This window comes from Desmodus rotundus, chromosome 1 (assembly GCF_022682495.2).
Source record: "Desmodus rotundus isolate HL8 chromosome 1, HLdesRot8A.1, whole genome shotgun sequence".
Classification (NCBI taxonomy): domain Eukaryota; kingdom Metazoa; phylum Chordata; class Mammalia; order Chiroptera; family Phyllostomidae; genus Desmodus; species Desmodus rotundus.
Genome location: NC_071387.1, coordinates 133,246,236 through 133,263,875, shown reverse-complemented (window position 1 = coordinate 133,263,875; position 17,640 = coordinate 133,246,236). Strand labels below are relative to the sequence as shown.

The 17,640-nt window shown below is 45.0% G+C and overlaps 1 protein-coding gene across 1 annotated transcript in view; it reads right to left on the bottom strand.

The window, feature by feature from the left end:
- The window catches only part of MYH16 (myosin heavy chain 16), an 83,380-nt gene that overhangs the window by 53,788 nt on the left and 11,952 nt on the right, over positions 1-17,640 (bottom strand). Inside the window, exons 2-4 of the mRNA XM_024571468.4 lie at positions 7,058-7,144; positions 3,937-4,209; positions 1,462-1,605 (exon numbers count right to left, since the gene is read on the bottom strand). Of these exons, the coding sequence (XP_024427236.2) occupies positions 1,462-1,605; positions 3,937-4,209; positions 7,058-7,144 (504 nt within the window). The remainder of the gene's footprint in view (positions 1-1,461; positions 1,606-3,936; positions 4,210-7,057; positions 7,145-17,640) is intronic.

Below are 17,640 nucleotides of genomic sequence, written 5' to 3'. Positions count from 1 at the left end.
GCTTCCCCTTAACATAGCAGTGATATGTTAAGTTTTACAAGGAATCTTATTGAGTTGTAAGTATGATGCGCAGTGTCTTATCCCAGGACTCCAGTCATTTAATCACTCTTTCCCTCTAGCCCAGTATCAGTGGGGGTGGTGGGTGGCACAGACAGTGGTCTGGACACCAGTTATATCCCTCTTTTGGTTGGAATGAAAGTGATCCCCACATTTGGTCCCCACCTTCCCTTGCAGAAGGGACATGAAAAGGAAGCAGTTGCAGCTGTGGAATAGCCCCTGCCTGCCAGAGATGTTCAACCAGCAACTGAGGGGCCTTAAGAGGGGACTCCTTGCCTTGGGCCCTTAGGCCATACTCCACAGAACCTACAGTCCCTTAGCTCAAAAACATGGTGTGGCTACCCAAGGTGAGCAAAGGCTTGGCTGCAGAATGACCCTGAGTAAGCTGCAGCCCTGAGCTTGGCCATCAAGCCCACACAGACATTCTCAGCTCAAGCTCCAGGCTCAGCTGAGGAGGAGAATGTGGTTCTTCCCAGACCTGAGGTCCAATGACATCCTCACTAGTCTCCAGGTGCAGCAAATATCCTTAAGATATTCAGGCCCAGCAAATATTTCCAAGAGCTTTCTAGAGATCTGTCAGCATGCCTGGGGCTATGTTGCTGCTGGGGCCTTGAATGTGGAACTAAAGTAGTTTTGAAGTAAGCTGAGGGAAGAAGCATGCAGCAGCCATCTTGGCTGTCCCTGCAAATCACCAGAAATCCCCAGGGGCTCCTGATCTTGAAGGTAGGCCCCACCTCACCTATTCTTAGAAGATAAGCATCTTTCTGTTTTAGTAAAGACATGTAGAGGGGCAAACACCAAAACTTCTTTATATCCCATGCTGAATTTAGCCACCAGCACTTTCAGGGAATCATACTTCTGTCTTGGGATTTCCAAGATGGTCCGGGGACTGACGGTAAACCACCTTGCTCATTCTACCATAGTGTACAATGTTTGTTGGACGAATGATTGGATGCATGGATAGAATGAAAGAAGAAAGGAAGAAAGATGAGGAAGAAGGGAAGAAAAGAAGGAAAGAAGGAAGGATAGATAAATAAAGGGTTGGATAGATGGATGGATGGGAAGGGGCGGGGAGGGACTTCTAATCAAGCCATATAAAGTCACTAAAGGGAAAATGATATTTTGATTGTGGAGTGTGCAGGGGTGGGGTAGGGAGGAAGACTTCTGGGTGACAGCTCCAGCAAAATGTATTTCAGCTGCCTGTGGGAGATGGTGCCATCACTGACATGTTGAAAGCTTGGAGTGGAAGTTCTAATGGGTCAAAAACACAGTCTCTGTGCCCTTGTCTGACTCGTACTGTGCATTGGTTGCTGGGGAAGGTGGAGTAGCTGCCCCTCCCATCAGGAGAGGGGCAGAAGACCTGCAGTGCCCACTTCCTTCTCTCCCCCAGCCCCAGGCACTCACATAGATCCTCATGTTGACATAGCGTTGGCGCAGGTTGTCTAGGACACTGGCTTCATTCAAGAAGGTCATATCCGCCATGTCACTGGCCTGGTAGAATTTGGGTGGGTTCATCTGTTGGATATCATCCTTCTTCATGGTGACAGTCTGGGGGAGATGTCAAGACACAGCACATGAATTAGGGAACAGTACTGTCATAGCCACAGCAGCATCTGGCACCGGTTACCACACACACTGTCCTGAAAGGAGCTGGAGTCAGGAGTCCAGTGGGTGCAACTCCTGGTCCAGCCATGCCCCCATGCAGCATGAGAAGGGGAGGACATATGAGGTCATATGAGTCCTAACTGCCTGCCCTTTGGATAGGGGTGGCAATAGCCTCCATGGCTGGTTTCTGGGAGAATTACATGAACTTAAGTGGGATTATTGGAAAAATGACTTGTAAGCTGTGAAGTTCCCTCCCTACATTCAGAGAACCTCTGGCCTATGCTTCTCTTCCCACCAAGTCCATCCTGGTAGCTGATCAGACATTTCTCATTGATCCCAGTGACACTTTGCAGAGAAGTGACTCTTGGCTCTCTGCCTTGGGAATTAGTGGTGGTTTCTAAATAGTAATGAACTTTTTCACTTAAAAAGGGACATTCTCCTGCTCCCACCAAACCACTCGGAAGGATAAAATTGAAAACAAGCAAGCAAATGAAACAAAGAAAAAGAAGAGAACAATGAGTGTTGGGCAGTAGGTGTACAGCATTAAGAGTCGGAGCTCCTGTGCATGGCGGGCAAATCCTGCCCCCTTCTGCACCCTGGTTTTTCATATGTAGAGGCAAACTAGCACCAACTCTTAAGTTTCATCTCCTGGGGCCAAAGCTGAAAACCTGTGATCCAGAAAATAATATCGTTGAACTGCCTACAGCCTGAGATGTGAGGCTTAAACACACATTTGAATGTTGAGACTTTTAATAATTTATGAATCCAACAGGCAGGTTATTTGATATCTTGACAGTTTTGGACTATCCACCCAGTAATGGCCACCATACCCCTAGTAAGTCAAGCTGAGTTTTATTCAGAGTCCATTTCCAGTAGTTTCCAGATCTCAGGGCTTTGCCCACAGGCAAACACTTATCTCTCAGCTCCAGCCTTTATCTTAGGAACCAAGTGAGTCAGTCTCTTCTGTCCCAAACCTGGTTGGATGGTGTGTCCACTGCAGAGGCTCACAGAAGTATTGCCCTTACGTTGCATCCAAACTGGGGCCTCTGGGGCTCCACTCTTATCGTCCGTCACTTCCTGCAGCACTATAATGCTCTGCTCTTCCGAAAAGTAGGTTCCTCCTGAGAATTAGGTTTGACTTTTATGTTCAAATCCACTTTAATCCAACTATAGCCTCATCTCCTGTCACTTCCCTGGAAGGGGGATGCAAAGTACAGCTCAACTATTGCAAATTCTCATCGTGGAAGGTCTGTGGCTTCTCTTATGCATGAAATTAACCAAGCACTGGCCTCACACTCCCCCTTTGCAGCCACCATGGAGACATGGCATGGTGAAGTACAGGGAACACAGGTGTTTGAGCCAGATGCTCTTGCTTTGCATGAGTCATTGTAACTGTGGACAAGTCACCTAAAGTCTTCTTGATCCTACTACATAAGGTTATCAACAGGATTAAATATAATGTTAAGTGCCTCATCAGGAGTGTGCAGCAAGGTAGGGATTTAATAAAACAAATTTTCTATTCAGTTTCTTGAGTCACCCCTCAGAGGTAGACGGTGTGGAGTAGCAGAGAGAGTGGTGCGCTGGTAAACCATTTGTATGGGGGGAATAATCTCTGATTTGTATTGTCAATTCCCATGGTGTAGATACTGACATCATGGCTGACATCAAGCTGCCAAAAGTTTAACAACTGGCTGAAAATCTTGAATGTTTAATGTTGGGTGCTTGCAATTCAGGACAAGCCGGCTCCAGCATACCACCATCAGGCAGCAAGGGGCTCAGGAGCTACCATCTGTTGTTTGTGCAACTGAAGAGCTCATCCAAGTTGGCCAGAGAGCTCCAGGCCCTGTCTCACATTCCTCATGCTGTCATGGGCACATAGTGCATCTACTGATGGGTGGGATGCTCACTCTCACACTTAGAAAACAGATTCCACAGGAGAACTGTTTGGGACTTTAAAGATGAGTAATTCATGATAATCTCTTGTTCATATGTATTGTTTTAGAGCATGCAAAGTACTTTCCTATGTCCTATCATGTTGGAATCTCTACTGTGAGAGAGTCAAAGCTCAGAGAGGAAAAGTCTTTCCCAGGACCACACAGCTTGGGTGTCCTTGTCTCTGAACTTGAACCCAGCACACGGGGCTCAGAGGCCTCTGCTCTTTTTACCACCTTGCCTCTTGAGCAGATGTCTCTTGAGCAGAAGCATGGACAAGAGAGTCTGAGTGTCCGTCACTTCCAAAACTCAGCTTCATCCTGGAGAGTATTCCCCACTCACCTGGTTGGTGACCGTCTTTATGGTGACTTGGTCCCCCTGTTCAGACTGGATCTCACCAGCGACAAAGCCCTCCTTATCGTCTTTGACCCAGCAGGACCTCTTGATGTCATAGGGCTTGTTCATGGCTTCAATCTTCTCCTTGTCAGGAGGTGCCAGGAAGGGCATTGGGTCCACATCGTCCCCACATTCGCCTTTATACCCACCGGGCATTGTGGCTTGGTTGAGGGAGAAGCAAGAAGGAACCAAGGGCGGGAACCAGGACTTCCGTAGGTGCTGTAAGGGAAAGAGACCAAGGACAGTTTGTCAGGACTGATGTATGGGTTGAGGCGAAGGCCCTGAGAGAGATGAGGTTGCTTCTCATGTCACTTTGGATGTCTTGGCAACATTAGGTCTTAATTGCTTAGAATAAGCTAATAACTCCTCAGAATTATTTACACCCCACTAAGAAAAAAACACTTCTGCATTTTTTTTGTCTGATATACCACTTACATTCAGGCTGTGCGGTAAGCCTGGATCATTTTGTGGAGAAGACTAGAGCCAGGAGGGGTTAAAGCAAGGATTTTCAACCATAAAATAGACAAAGAAACAATTACCATTTGGTTTTCACTTTCCCTTAAGGTATGAACAGAGGCCACAAGCCATGGTAGTACCAGAACTGCTGTGACTTGTCCCCAACAAAACCATAGCTACTTTCCTTTTAGTGTGGTTGCAGACATTACAAAATAGAATTTACCTTCACCTCAACTTTGAAATTCTGGTCTCATTAGACTCTCAGTTGGAGGTTACTGAAATCCACTAACAAAGCAGCACATTTTTAATTACTATGTCACACATTGATTTTTTAATATTTTGATAACTGTAGTTCAATACCATCAGTTTCCTTTTTAACCCTATATAGTTTCTTTCATGCATTCTAAAACACTAATCCGATCAGAAGTCCACAGGCTTTACCAGATGCTAAGTGAAACCTGGCTACAAGTAATTGCCCAGGTTCAGTGATTACCTCTCTTAAGATGAGGCCAGCCTGGGTCCAAGCCTGGGCCTCTTAGTGTCCAAACCCAAGCAATTTCACCAAACCACCAGGAAGGAGGACAACTGGGTGTCTCAGATTGTCTTGGGAGAGAAGAAGCTTACTGAAGTTTTGGGGGGGGTGTGATTCTGAGCTCATCTGCCCACACTGCGGTTCTAGAGGCCGAGTCCACCCTCTACCTTTAAATAACCTAGCTGGAGATGGAGGGTCTCACTACTGAGCCCCTGGACCCCTGCTGCACCGAGCTGTCCTAGGAGGGGCCCTGGGAGGTGTCCTGGTGTTTCCAAAAAAGGCTGAGCCAGGGCAGGCAAGCAGTGGAGGCAAAGCCAGACTCTTTCTCCTCTTCTCATCTCCCTTGGGGTCCAGCTTAGACCGTTCTGGCTGGAGCCTGGGTCCCCCAACCCCAGAATTGGTCCATTTCATAGAAACTACAAATGAGAGGAGGACAGTGTGGGGGGCGGAGGGGGGGTGGGTCTTGTGCCATCTGGTCATGTCTGTAGTTCCATTGGATAAAATGTTTTAAATTCAGGTAATAAAATATATAGGGTCACCAAGGAAACAAATGGCATTAAAATGTTAACAAAATATTAAACATGTATGATATATTAACATGTGCTTCTTTACTAACACATCAAATAACTCAATCTAACAGCAGGTCTAATAGCTACTGTTCTGAAGCAACAATGGGAAAGCTCAATCTTTTGAGCTTTTTGCAACAGTTGTAACATGATGTGAAAATACCGGTGACTTTCATTGCTGACAAAAACACAGGTACAGTTAATATGACTGTGACTTGTTGCCTGTGTTAAGAGGGGAGGAAATGGTACATTGCAGGTGAAGGCAGTGAAAATCACAACGGGATGGGTTTCCCATGGAAGATGCCCGAGACCCAGGTAAGATCCCTGCCTAATCCCTCCTAAGTCCCATCACTGAGGAACCCTGGGCAGGGAGTCCTTGGTTCCTGCCATCGACCTTGAGCAGTCTTCATCCAGGAGACTTGTGTCTCACTCAGCTGTGCCACAGGTCACCTTGGGAGCTAGCTCAGTGGCCTCCTTGGGCCTCCCGCACCCCTTTTAGGAAAGATATGGTTGCTCAACATATACCTACTTTTGCCATTTGTTGTGCCTGCTGGCTCAGTTGCATTGTCTTTTGCTGTCTCATTTGCCTGGTTCTGTTTAACATAGATGGAAGTCACCAGGGAGATGAGACCAAAATCCACATGAAAAGAAAATGCAAGTATCATCCAGGTCAGATTAAAATGCATTAGACTCATCGTTAAAACAAAAGGACTGCTTCTGAGGGCTGGGTTCCTTTTCAATTGTTCTAATGGGGGAGGGTCAGAAACCCTCCCTTGTTCATTCCAGTATGGCTCCTTGTACTTTTTTAACGGTGGTTTTGCTGTGAACCTCCAGCTAAGGTGTTATTGCTATTGTCCTGGCCTGGTGGCCTGGGGCACGGGTCCCTGGGACCAGTCATACCTGAGGGCTGTGCAGGCCTCTGACACCAGGATCCACCACTCTCAGTGGCCACCAGCCTCCTTCTCAGTTAGGACCCCACCTCCAAGTCCCTCCTGCATCCGAACAACTCCTGTCCTCCCCTTCTCCTGGACAATGGCTCTTTCCAGGCATCTTTGATAACCAAGACCCATTTTTAAAAAATCAAGAACTACAAAACATAAAAATTTAGTCCACTGAATGCAAAAGCTGAAAGGGTCCTCAAGGAGAGAGATGCATTACAAAGTATGGAAAAGGCAGGGCTGGGATTGAACCCAGCATCAATCCAGCACCCCCTGTATTCCCCTCCCCCCACCTCCACAGGTGGTTCAGTGAAGTGGAGCTGATCTGGGTTTGAATCCCAGATGCTCCCCTGCCTCACTGTGGAATGTAGTCCAAGTCCCGTAGGTCCAAGTATCTTGGAACATTGAATGAGATCCCCACTCTGCAGGCCCTGGGTCAGGCAGGTGCTCAAGAAATGCTCATCGCCTGCTCCCGCTTGCTCATCTCTCCTCATTTCATCTACTTACCTTAGGTGGCTCCTCTACGAACCCCCACCCCATTTCCCATGTCTCCCAGCATCCCCTGTGGTACCCACCTGAGACCACAATGGAAGAGACTGAGTGTCCAGCAGAGGCTGGCCATTCCCTTTTATACCTGCCCAACAGGTCTGAGCCAGCAAAACCTTAAAAAAGAAAAGAACCCCTCAGGGCTCCAGTGGGCTAGCTGGCCTCACCTTCCAGGGCCTGACTGGATGCTCCCCAGTCCCTCAGGGGGGATCAGTGAATGCCCTAATTCTAGGACATTTGCCTTCCTCCCATTGCCCCTCTGGGGAAACTGATGACCTCAGCCCAGGGATGCAGGCTATGGGCAGAAATAGAACAGCTAGCTAATGAGTTTTCCTCTTAAAGCTGTAACTGCACTCATAGAGGGGGCTGACTCTCAAGGAGGAAGACCTGTGTTGACTCATCCAAAGCCTTTGGCAAGGATGAGCCCAGATGGCCAATTGCCGATGACTTTGTCCCTTTCATGCACTCAGGCTGGAAGACCTGTGTGAGCTTGGACTTCACTCCTCTAGTCATGGCCATGGGCCTTCTCCAGCCCACCATGGTTCCTCAGTAGAGGTTCCTCAGTAGAGGTCATGTGACATCATGGTGCAGGGCCAGCTCGGAGTTCTAAAGCCAGCTTTGAGCTCGAAATGCTTCCCGAGCATTTCATGGCCCTGAGCAAGTCCTTGCCCTTTCTGGGCCTGCCTTTCCCATCTGTAAAATGTGATGAGAGGACTTAGGATTCCTTTGTGTACTTTTCAGGTGGGACTATGGGTCTGCAGGGAAAAACTGCTTGGGGGACTTTCTTCCTGGAATCTGCCATCATTTTCCACCCCCAAGGTCCTTAATTTACTATTTTTTCTAAATTGAGAAAAAAATTAACATAACAAAATTAACCATTTTGAGCAAACAACTGCATGGCATTTAGTATATTCACAATGTTGTACAACTACCACCTCTATCTAGTTTCAAAACATTTTCATCAGCCCAAAAGGAAGCACACTACCCCTTAAACAGCTTCTCCCCCAGCCCCTGGCAACCAAGTCTGCTTTTGGTCTGTATAGTTTTACCTATTCTAGGTATTTCATACCAATGGAATCGTATAACATATGACCTCTTGTGCCTCGCTTCTTTCATCTAGTATGTTTCCAAAATTCATCCATGATGCAGATATTTAGCAGTTCATTTCTTTTTATGGCTGAAAAATATTCCGTTGCATGTATATACCACAATTTCTTTATCTACTCTTTCATTAATGAACACTTGGGTTGTTCCCACCTTTTGGCTATTGTGAATAGTGCTGCTATGGGCATACAGGTACATGTATTTGTTTGAGCACCTGTTTTCAATGCTTTTGGATATTTACCTAGGAATAGAATTGCTGGGTCATCTGGTAATTCTATGTTTAGTTTTTGAGAAACTTCTATACTGTTTTTCTTTTGTATTCCCATCAGCAATTCACAATTCCAATTTGCCTACATTCTTATCAACACTTGCTACTTTCCCTTTTTTTTATTTTCTTTTTTTTTTTATCATGGTCATCCTACTGGGTGTGAAGTAGCATAGCATTGTGGTTTTAATTTACATTTCCCTAATGACTAATGATATTGAGCATCTTTTCATGTGCTTTTGGTCATTTGTATGTCTTTGGAAATATGTCTTTTCAAGTCCTTCGCCCATTTTAATTGGGTTGTCTTCTATTTTTGAGTTGTAAGAGTTCTTTATATATTTTAGATACTAGTCCATTATGAAATACATGATTTGCAAATATTTTCTCCCCTTTTGTATACTTTTTCAGTTTCTTAATGCCCTTTGATGCACAAAAGTTAATTTTAATGATGTCCAATTTACCTGTTTTTTCTTTTGTTGCCTGTGCTTGAGGTGTCATATTTAAGAAACTACTGCCAAATTCAAGGTCATGAAGATTTGTTCCTGTGTTTTCTTCTAGGAGTTGTATGGCTTTAGCTTCTATATGCAGGTAGTTGAGGCGTCAGTTCACTCTTAGAGGAAAAAGGAACCCACCTTAGCACAGAGCTGATTTCCCTTTTTCTCTCTAGGGTTAGGACTGGGAATCAGCAACTTGACACCCAAAGAACCTTTTATTTAGTACGTACTAATGGTTTTCATATGCTTTCTATTATCATCTGACCCCTACAGCATGTTATTGTACTCTGACAAATGGAATTAGCAATGAAGAATTGTATTAATCAGCACTTATACAACTGACCTTTATTAGCACCTGCTTTGCCTGAATACTTCGCGCCTGAGGACCTGGCTTCTCCCATGCTGGACCTCAGTTTCCCCAACGGTAACATGAGATTTTGGCTAAGAGGCTTCCAGTCATGGCTGTTGTCAAATGCTGCTGAGGTGCCATTCTCACCAACCTGCTGCTCCCAAATTCTGGTGACCGATGGGGTTGTTTTTATTTCCATTAGCAGAAGAACTTTTAATGGGCAGATTCTTGTGGAAGTCTGGGTTGTAAACAGATAAAAATGGAGCTTTTCTGGATGCAGCAGGGGAGAAGGCCTTTGAGGACAGTGTCCAGATATTCAGGATAGGCTGTTGGGAGAGCCCTCCCCTGGCAGCCAGGCCATGAGTCCATCCTTGGAATGCTCCACCCAAAGCCTGGGCGCTCGGTGCTCCAGCTTACTCTCACGTGATCTTCATCCTCTGGCTAATGAGAGCAGGGGCCAGTGAGAAGAAATGGGGTGCTGCCCCATGGTGATACTGGGAGGAGATATCCCCTGGCCGCAGGTTTTCTGTCTGGGCCCCAGCAGGAAAGAGCACGCTCCAATGGGGTCACTGCCTAGAGTTTAATCGGGCAGGGTTAAGGGAAACCCACAGGGGATGGCGAGGCACCCTCCACCCCTGGAGAGGTAACAGGAAAGCCACCACATCTTAGATGTGGCTGTAGGAAAAGTGTGGCCCTCAGGGGGACGGTACAGCTATTGCCCAACCAGACAGAGCTGGGGCTCCACTGTTTCTCCTGCCTGCTCACCCATCTCCTCCCCTTAATGCCCTTTGATGCACAAAGTTAATTTTAATGCCCATTAAAATTAACTTTCAGAGAGCAGGGACCTGGGAGGTAGCTGGTGGAGATCAACATCCTGGGAAAATAAGACAGGGTGTCGAAGGGCAGCAAATGGATCTGGAGCAAATGTTGGAAATCCAGCACCTGCCCCTTGGTCTCTCATGGTTTGAGCTTCTCACAGGGGAGTTTTTGGTGGTCAGCATTCCAGATAGTTCCATTTTAGCAAGTGTGCTTGCTCTGGGGAAGGCCCTCAAAGTACCTGTCAGGTGACTATTACTTCTCAAGAGTAGGTGGGCACATGCAATGGTGTCTGCCTTTAAAAATGCAGTAAGAATCACACTGGACTTGGAATCACCTGGCTTGTAAAGATCAGAAAGTTTAGTGATGCCTTTCTACAGAAAGCAAGCTGAGTCAAATCCCCTAGAGGAAAAAATTCCCTGGAGTCATTGGTTGGTGTTGGTAGGCAAAAATAAAAACAAAGGGTTCCTGTGCCCACTAGCTTATTTTGATCCTTCCAACAACCTAGGCTGGGAGGTGGGTCCAATGAATTCTGACCTGCTTTTAGCAGATGAGAAAACAGGCTCAGAGGGGTGAAGCAATTTACCCAAAGACACACAGCGAGTCAGCCTCTGTGGCATGGCTTTATTTTTCTTTCTAGCAATTATCATTAATAACGCTCTTTTCCTCATAGAATGTAACCATGGTGAGGGCAGGGGCTTGGCCTGATCTGTTTACTGGGAGGCAGTAGAATGTGGTGGTTAAGAACTTGGACTCTGAAACCAGATTCTCTGGGTTTGCCCCTTACTAGCTCTGTGACCTCTTTGTATCTCAATTTTCTTGTCTGTAAATGGGGGCAATGGGGGCACTTACCACATAGGCTAGTTAGGAGCACTAGATGACTGCATATACGTAAAGTGCCTGGCATCTATTAGATGATCAGTAAATATTTGTTGAATGAATGAAAGCCAGAGCCCTGTGATGAAAACAATGACTCCAAGCACAGTACTTGGTTCAGGTGGTAGTTGAGACGGGAATTATTCTCGGCATCTACACCCAGAAACTCCTGGACTTGGCACATGTATGCAGGGCTAGTCCCTGCCTCCAAACAGGTGGCGTAGGCCTGCTAGCATTTGTGTGTGCGTGTCAGTCTCTCCCTGCCCCTTCCTTTCTTCCTTCCTTTCCCAGGTTCCTCGAACTCTGTGCCAAGTTCTTTGTTAGACCCTAGTGAAGATATACAATTAACACTTTCTCTGCCATCCAGGACTTTGAAGCATTGCCTCGTGGCCTCTGGTGGGGAAACGCTGCGCTGAGCACTATAATGAGAGAGGGACTGGGAAGGAGATAAGGGTGGAGGAGTGGCACCATGGTTAATCCTGTGCCCTCTCTTCCTCCTGCCAGCCTGAGGACCCCCACACTCAGTGCCCTTGGAGAGTCCCCCAGTACCAAGACCAGGGCCCAGAACCTCAGATGATATCAAGTTCTAGTCAAGGTATGTCAAAGTACATCGGACCCCTTGTTCAGATTCAGGGCCAGGAAGTTAAAGCTACAGATTTCTTGCTGTGTGCCAGGACCTTGTCTTGAACTAGCTGCTCCCAAACAGGCCCCCTTTCTATGAAGCGGAGCACCAGCTGTGAAAGGTCCACAGGGCAGGCCTTGCCCAGCCTGTGGGAGCTCCTGCTATTGGACATTCAGTAGTTACTCACTCCATACTTCCCTGGGCGCCCATAGGGGCAGGCCCCGCTCTAGGTCCTACCGCTTACGAGGCTGGTCAGGATGGTGAGGGCTATGTGGGTGGCCTGTGGTCTTCTCTCCTTGCTTAAAATGAGAAGTGCGGCCTTGACCAATAGGATACTAAATCCTGGCATCTAGAACATTCTTAGAATGCAGAAATCTCCCAAGGGGAAGAAGTTCCTTGGTTTTGAGTCTCTGTTCTGACCTTGGGCAAGTCACTCAAACTCCACGAGTCTCATTTTTTTCACTGTAAAATGGTAACAACAACAACTAACCTCACAGAACTGATGAAATGATCCAATGGGATTACGGACTTGAAAATACTTTTAAAAACTTTTGACTAATCACCATCAACCAATGATGTTGAGCACCTTTTCCCATGCTTATTTGCCACCCACATATCCTCTTTGGTGAAATGTCTGTTTAGTTCTTTTTGCCCATTTTTAATTACCCGGTAGTTAGTTTTCTTATTAATTTTTGAGAGTTCTCTATATATTCTGGATACAAGACTACTGTTGGATGTGCACTTTCTAAGTATTTTCTCCTAGTCTGCGGCTTGTCTTGAAAATGCTTCGAAGTGGTAACAGGCTGCCTACATGGTAAGGGTCTCCCTGAATGACTCAGAATGGAGATTCCAAGAAATTTCACCTTCATCTACATGTGCTTATCCCCTTGGCTGTTTCCCTGGACCATGACGGGCTCCTCTGAGCAAGGTCAAGGATTGGGGCCGTGAGTTCTGATAACTTGGTTCAAGGCTGGTGGTGGGAGGGGAGGGAAGAGAATCCAAATACATTTATCAGGCCTTGTTGTTCCTTAACTGGTTTCTGCAGGGAGCTGCAGGGTTGTGTCCCCAGCAGCCCTGGCCCCTATGGGAGCATCTCCTTGCTGCCTCTCTGACCTTCCAGCTCTACATTCCACATAGTTTGGATGTGTAGGTTACTGTTAGGCTGCTGGGGCAGAGACAGGCTGGACCCACACCTCTAGGCTATCCAGGTTCTGGAACTCACTGATCTGACAAAGGGCATCTGAGACAAGCCTGAGGCTTCTGGCTCCTAGCTCCACCTTGTAACCCCAGGCTCCTGCCTCAGCTCCTTGGGGGAGCTTTTTATTTATTTATTTATCCTCGCCCAAAGACATTTTTTTCATTGCTTTGAGAGAGAGAGAGAGAGAGAGACAGAGAGAGAGGTGAGAGAGAAACATTGATCAGTTGCCTCACATATGTGCCCTGACTGGAAATCAAACCCCCAACCTTTTGGTGCACAGGGCAACACTCCAACCAACTGAGCCACACAGGCCAGGGCTTGGGGGAGCTTTATAGAAGTCCAAAGTCAGTCCTTCCTTCCTCCCTCTCTCCCTTCTCCCTTCAGGCAGCTCTGAGCTGGCTTTCTGTGGAAGGGAGCAGAAAGGGAAATTCTGCAGAAAACAGCTGTTGGGGAGGTCAAACAAATTATGAGAATAAAAAGTAGGAAACCACCTAAATGTCCATCCATAGGGTATTAGTTAATATAGTAAAATATAAATAAAGTTAAATAAAGGTACATGAATATTTTTTAAATTGGAAACTCATATTCCTTGGCATGGAGAAAGGCCCATTGCATACTGTTGGGTTTTAAATTAAAAAGGTTACAGAACAGCTCAAGCCCTCTTTTTCCAAAATGGCCCCTGTGCGAACAGATGTAACAAGAGCTTATCTGAAATGGTGTTTGTCCAGGTGACCACACACACTAGCTCTGGGTGGCGGAATTTCAGGTGATTTTTTTGGGGGGTGGGCGGTTAAATCCCTTCTTTAAATGTATCACTATTGCCTGGAGTTTTTTCAATGCAAAGAGTTATTTTTAGGATCTGAAATTATTTTTTAGGGAAAAAAAGGAGACAAATGTCAGTTGGATGTGTCTCAAGAGGCTCCCTTCAGTTTTCCTCCCCAGGGCGGTTGTCGGAGGGTGTTGCAGAAGCTGCATTCCCAGCTGTTGTTTGCTGCCTTGGAGGAAGGCGGGGATCAGTGCCCTCCCAGGAGGGTTTCAGGACCAAGTCTTGGCAGGTGAGAGAAAGTACACAATGTGCTCCTTGAAGACCAAACATGGACATGGAGCCTGAGCCCAGAAATAGCCCCTTACTCCAGAGACCCTTGGAATTCTGCAGGGTCATCTCGGGGACTGGAGAGATTGCGCAGGCCCCTGCCGGAAGCCTCCTCACTGGCTCTGAAGTGGACGATGGGAAATAACACAGGCTCCTCTGAACACACACTCTGGAATTGGGGAAGAGACAACATGGGACCTAGACAAGGAGTTCTCCAAACTCAGCCCAGCTTGAAAAGTCTCTGATTCCAAGCCAACTGGAGATTTCCTAATTAATTATGATTTCTATGGGATCTCAGAAATACTGTGGTCAAGGCTGCTGCAGATCTATTTCTCCGGCTGCACTTCTTTCTTTTTCATACTGCATTTAGACTTATATCTCAATTTGAGAGTATTTGGCACTGAAGGGCCATTTTTTCTTTTATCTTGAAAATATCTAAAAATGTTTCCAACTTTCATTCCCCCCACACACACATTATTCCTCTCGATGAAGAAATACTTTTTTTATTTTTCCAAAGGAGAGAGACTCTTTACTGTCAATCTCTCAAGGTCAAATAAATCATAGTGTTTGAAGAGCTCAGGTGGATTCAAAGCCCCAACTCAGCTGGGTAATCTCTCATTTATTCTTCTATCCCATGCTTCCATCAGCCATACATTATCCATCCATGCATCTATCCATTCAATTACCTATCATCCACTCATCCATCCCTTCATCATCTGTCATCTGTTCATCCATCCCTCTGTCCATCCAGTCATCCATCATCATCATCCATTCATCCATCCACCCATCCAGCACATATTTATAATGCTCCCTCTGGGGCCAGGGACCCAGCTGGAGTAAACCTTGACCTTATTCGTGTGCCCTCTATGAGGACAGTGTGCCCCTTTTTGTCACTGCAGAGAAGGGGAGCATCTTATTAGATACACAGTGCTATCTTTGAATACCTACCTCACTTCCTTATCTGGGATGACAATAACATCTATTTTACCAGGTTGTTACAAAGTGAGGGGTTAATGTGTAGAAAAAGTCCCTATATGATTATAAGAGCCTAGGTACTCAAGTAATGGCAGCTCCGAGTTCTAAGTTCCTTAGCAGCAGGGACCCTGCCTGCTTCACTCCTGAACCTCACAGAGGCTGGCAGAGAATAGGTGCCCATTAGTTTTTCCTGGATGGAGCCTTGTCCATGGCCCAGCTTCTGAGATCATATGGTATCAGGAGAAAGCTGGACATGACCCTGACTCTGGGTACAATTTGTGCTTCTGATATTCAGAGGCCCCAGTGAGGAGAAAATTCTGTAGACTGTTCCCACATCCCCAGAAAAGAAAGCTCTTAAGACAATCAGGTGGATGAAAAGCTTGGGAGAGATGGAGGTGAACCAGCCCATACAACATAACACACTTTTAGGAAATAAGTACTGCACTGAGGGATTCAGGTTCTGATTTTACCAGGGAGCCCCCAGACCTGACAAATAATCAGCCTTCTGTTTCTTTTTCGGTCTTTGCACCTGTCTTTTTTTTGCCCTTAATACCTGCTTTCCTCCCCATCTCCTGGTTCTGGGCTAAGAGTCTAAAATTAACTCCTTAAGAGTTAGCATCTGGGAAGTTAAAGTCCCCCAGATCCTGGGGACTTTCTGACACATGTGAGCATACACAGACAGATACACACAGAGACACATACACACACACCCACGAGCTCAAACATGCAGAGGCCAAAGATTCAACAGCTGCATTAGTCAGAAGCCAGTGGATTCCCAAAGGCTGACCTCAAGCACAAAAACTTACCCTGAATTCCCCGAGGAACTGTGACATCAACTCTCCAGTTCTGGGGTTCTTTTTCCTTTTTAAATCCTTTTCATGTTAATAATACAACAAATAAGCACTTATACATAACCAGTGATGTACAAATTTGGTGGGGATGGTTGGCCAGGGATATAGGCATAGAGTCCAGAAATAAACCCACACAGAGGTGGGGATGGCTGGGGTGTGGGTGGGGAGTGGTGGTGGGGGAAATGGAGACAACTGTACTTGAACAACAATTAAAAAATTCCCAGTTGGAAAATAAAATAAAATAAAATAAACCCACACCTTTACAGTCAGTTAATATTCGACTGAGAAAGCAAGCACATACAATGGGCTAAAGATAGTTTATTCAGTAACTGGTGTTGGGAAAATTGAAAGAGATGTACAAAAAAATGAAACTAGACCACCTTCTGACACCACACACAAGAATAGATTCAAAATGGATGAAAGACTTAAATGTTGTATCTGAAACCATACAAATCATAGAAGAAAACAAGCAGCAAAACCTCGGACATTGCTTGTAGCAATATTTAATCAGATATATCTCCCTAGGCAAGAGAAAGAAAAAAGAATAAACTACATCAAACTAAAACATTTTGCACAGCAAAGGAAAACATTAACAAAATAAAAAGACAACCTACAGAATGGGAGAACACATTCACTGATACATCTGATAAGGGGTTAATAACCAAAATTTATAAAGAACTTACCAAACTCAATGCCGAAACCCCAAACAACTCAATTAAAAATGGGCAAAGACCTGAACAGATACTTCTCCAAAGAGGACGCACAGATGGCCAATAGACATATGAAAAGATGCTCAACATCGCTAATCATCAGAGAAATGCAAATTAAAACTACAATGAGATACCATCTCACACCTGTCAGAATGGCTATCATCAATAAATCCACAAACAACAAGTTCTGGTGAGGATGTGGAGAAAGGGGAACCTTTCTGCACTGTTGGTAGTAATGCAGATTGATGCAGCCACCATGGAAAGTAATATGGAAATACCTCAAAAAATTAAAAATAGATTGGCCTTTTGACCCAGCAAAGGAACTCAAGACAGTAATTCAAAAGCATATAAGCTATGTGCTTTTTTTATGCTTTTGAAACCTATGTTCATTGCAGCATTATTTACAATCACCAAGATATGGAAGCAGCCTAAATGTCCATCAGTAGATGAGTGGATACAACAACTATGGGGCATTTACACAATGGAATATTATTAGGCCATAAAAAAGAAAATTTTACCCTTTGAGACAGTATGGATGGACTTGGAAAACATTATGTTAAGTGAAAAAAGCCAGTCAGAGAAAGACAAATACCATATGATTTCACTCATGTGTGTAATCTAATGAACCAACTGAACCAACAAGGAAAATAAAGACAGAGCATAGATAGAGAGCAGGATGACAGCTAAGGGGGTGGGGCATAATAGGAGGTAGAGAGTTTGAACAGAAAGGAGAAAGGACTCATGGACATGGGCAACAGTGTGGGGATTGCTGGGGGGAGGGGGTATAAGGGCACTAAATGGTAATGGAAAAAATATAATAAAAAATAAAAAATAAAAAATTTTTATTGATAATATATATCATATAATTCCATTGTTATATTTTTCATATTTTGACCTAAATATATGCAGTAGTTTAATATTTGATATACTTGTGCTGTCTTCTTTGTATGCTTTCATTTTAAGTTTTATAATGAGCATATGCCATTTCTATAGAAAATTAAGTCTTAAATTATATCTGCATCATAATTAAAGCATTTATCCTTATCATTATCACTGTTATTATGCTACCAATAAGATAATGATATTATAAACAAAATTATTTCACCAAACTAATACATTTCATAGAGCAATTGACAGTTACCAAGACTTATAAAATTATTATTATTAAATGTCCACTTGTGTAATATGGAAAACATTTTATTAATCAATGGAAAGAAAGCTAAGGGAAACCCAATAAAAGATTAGGAACATGAATGTCT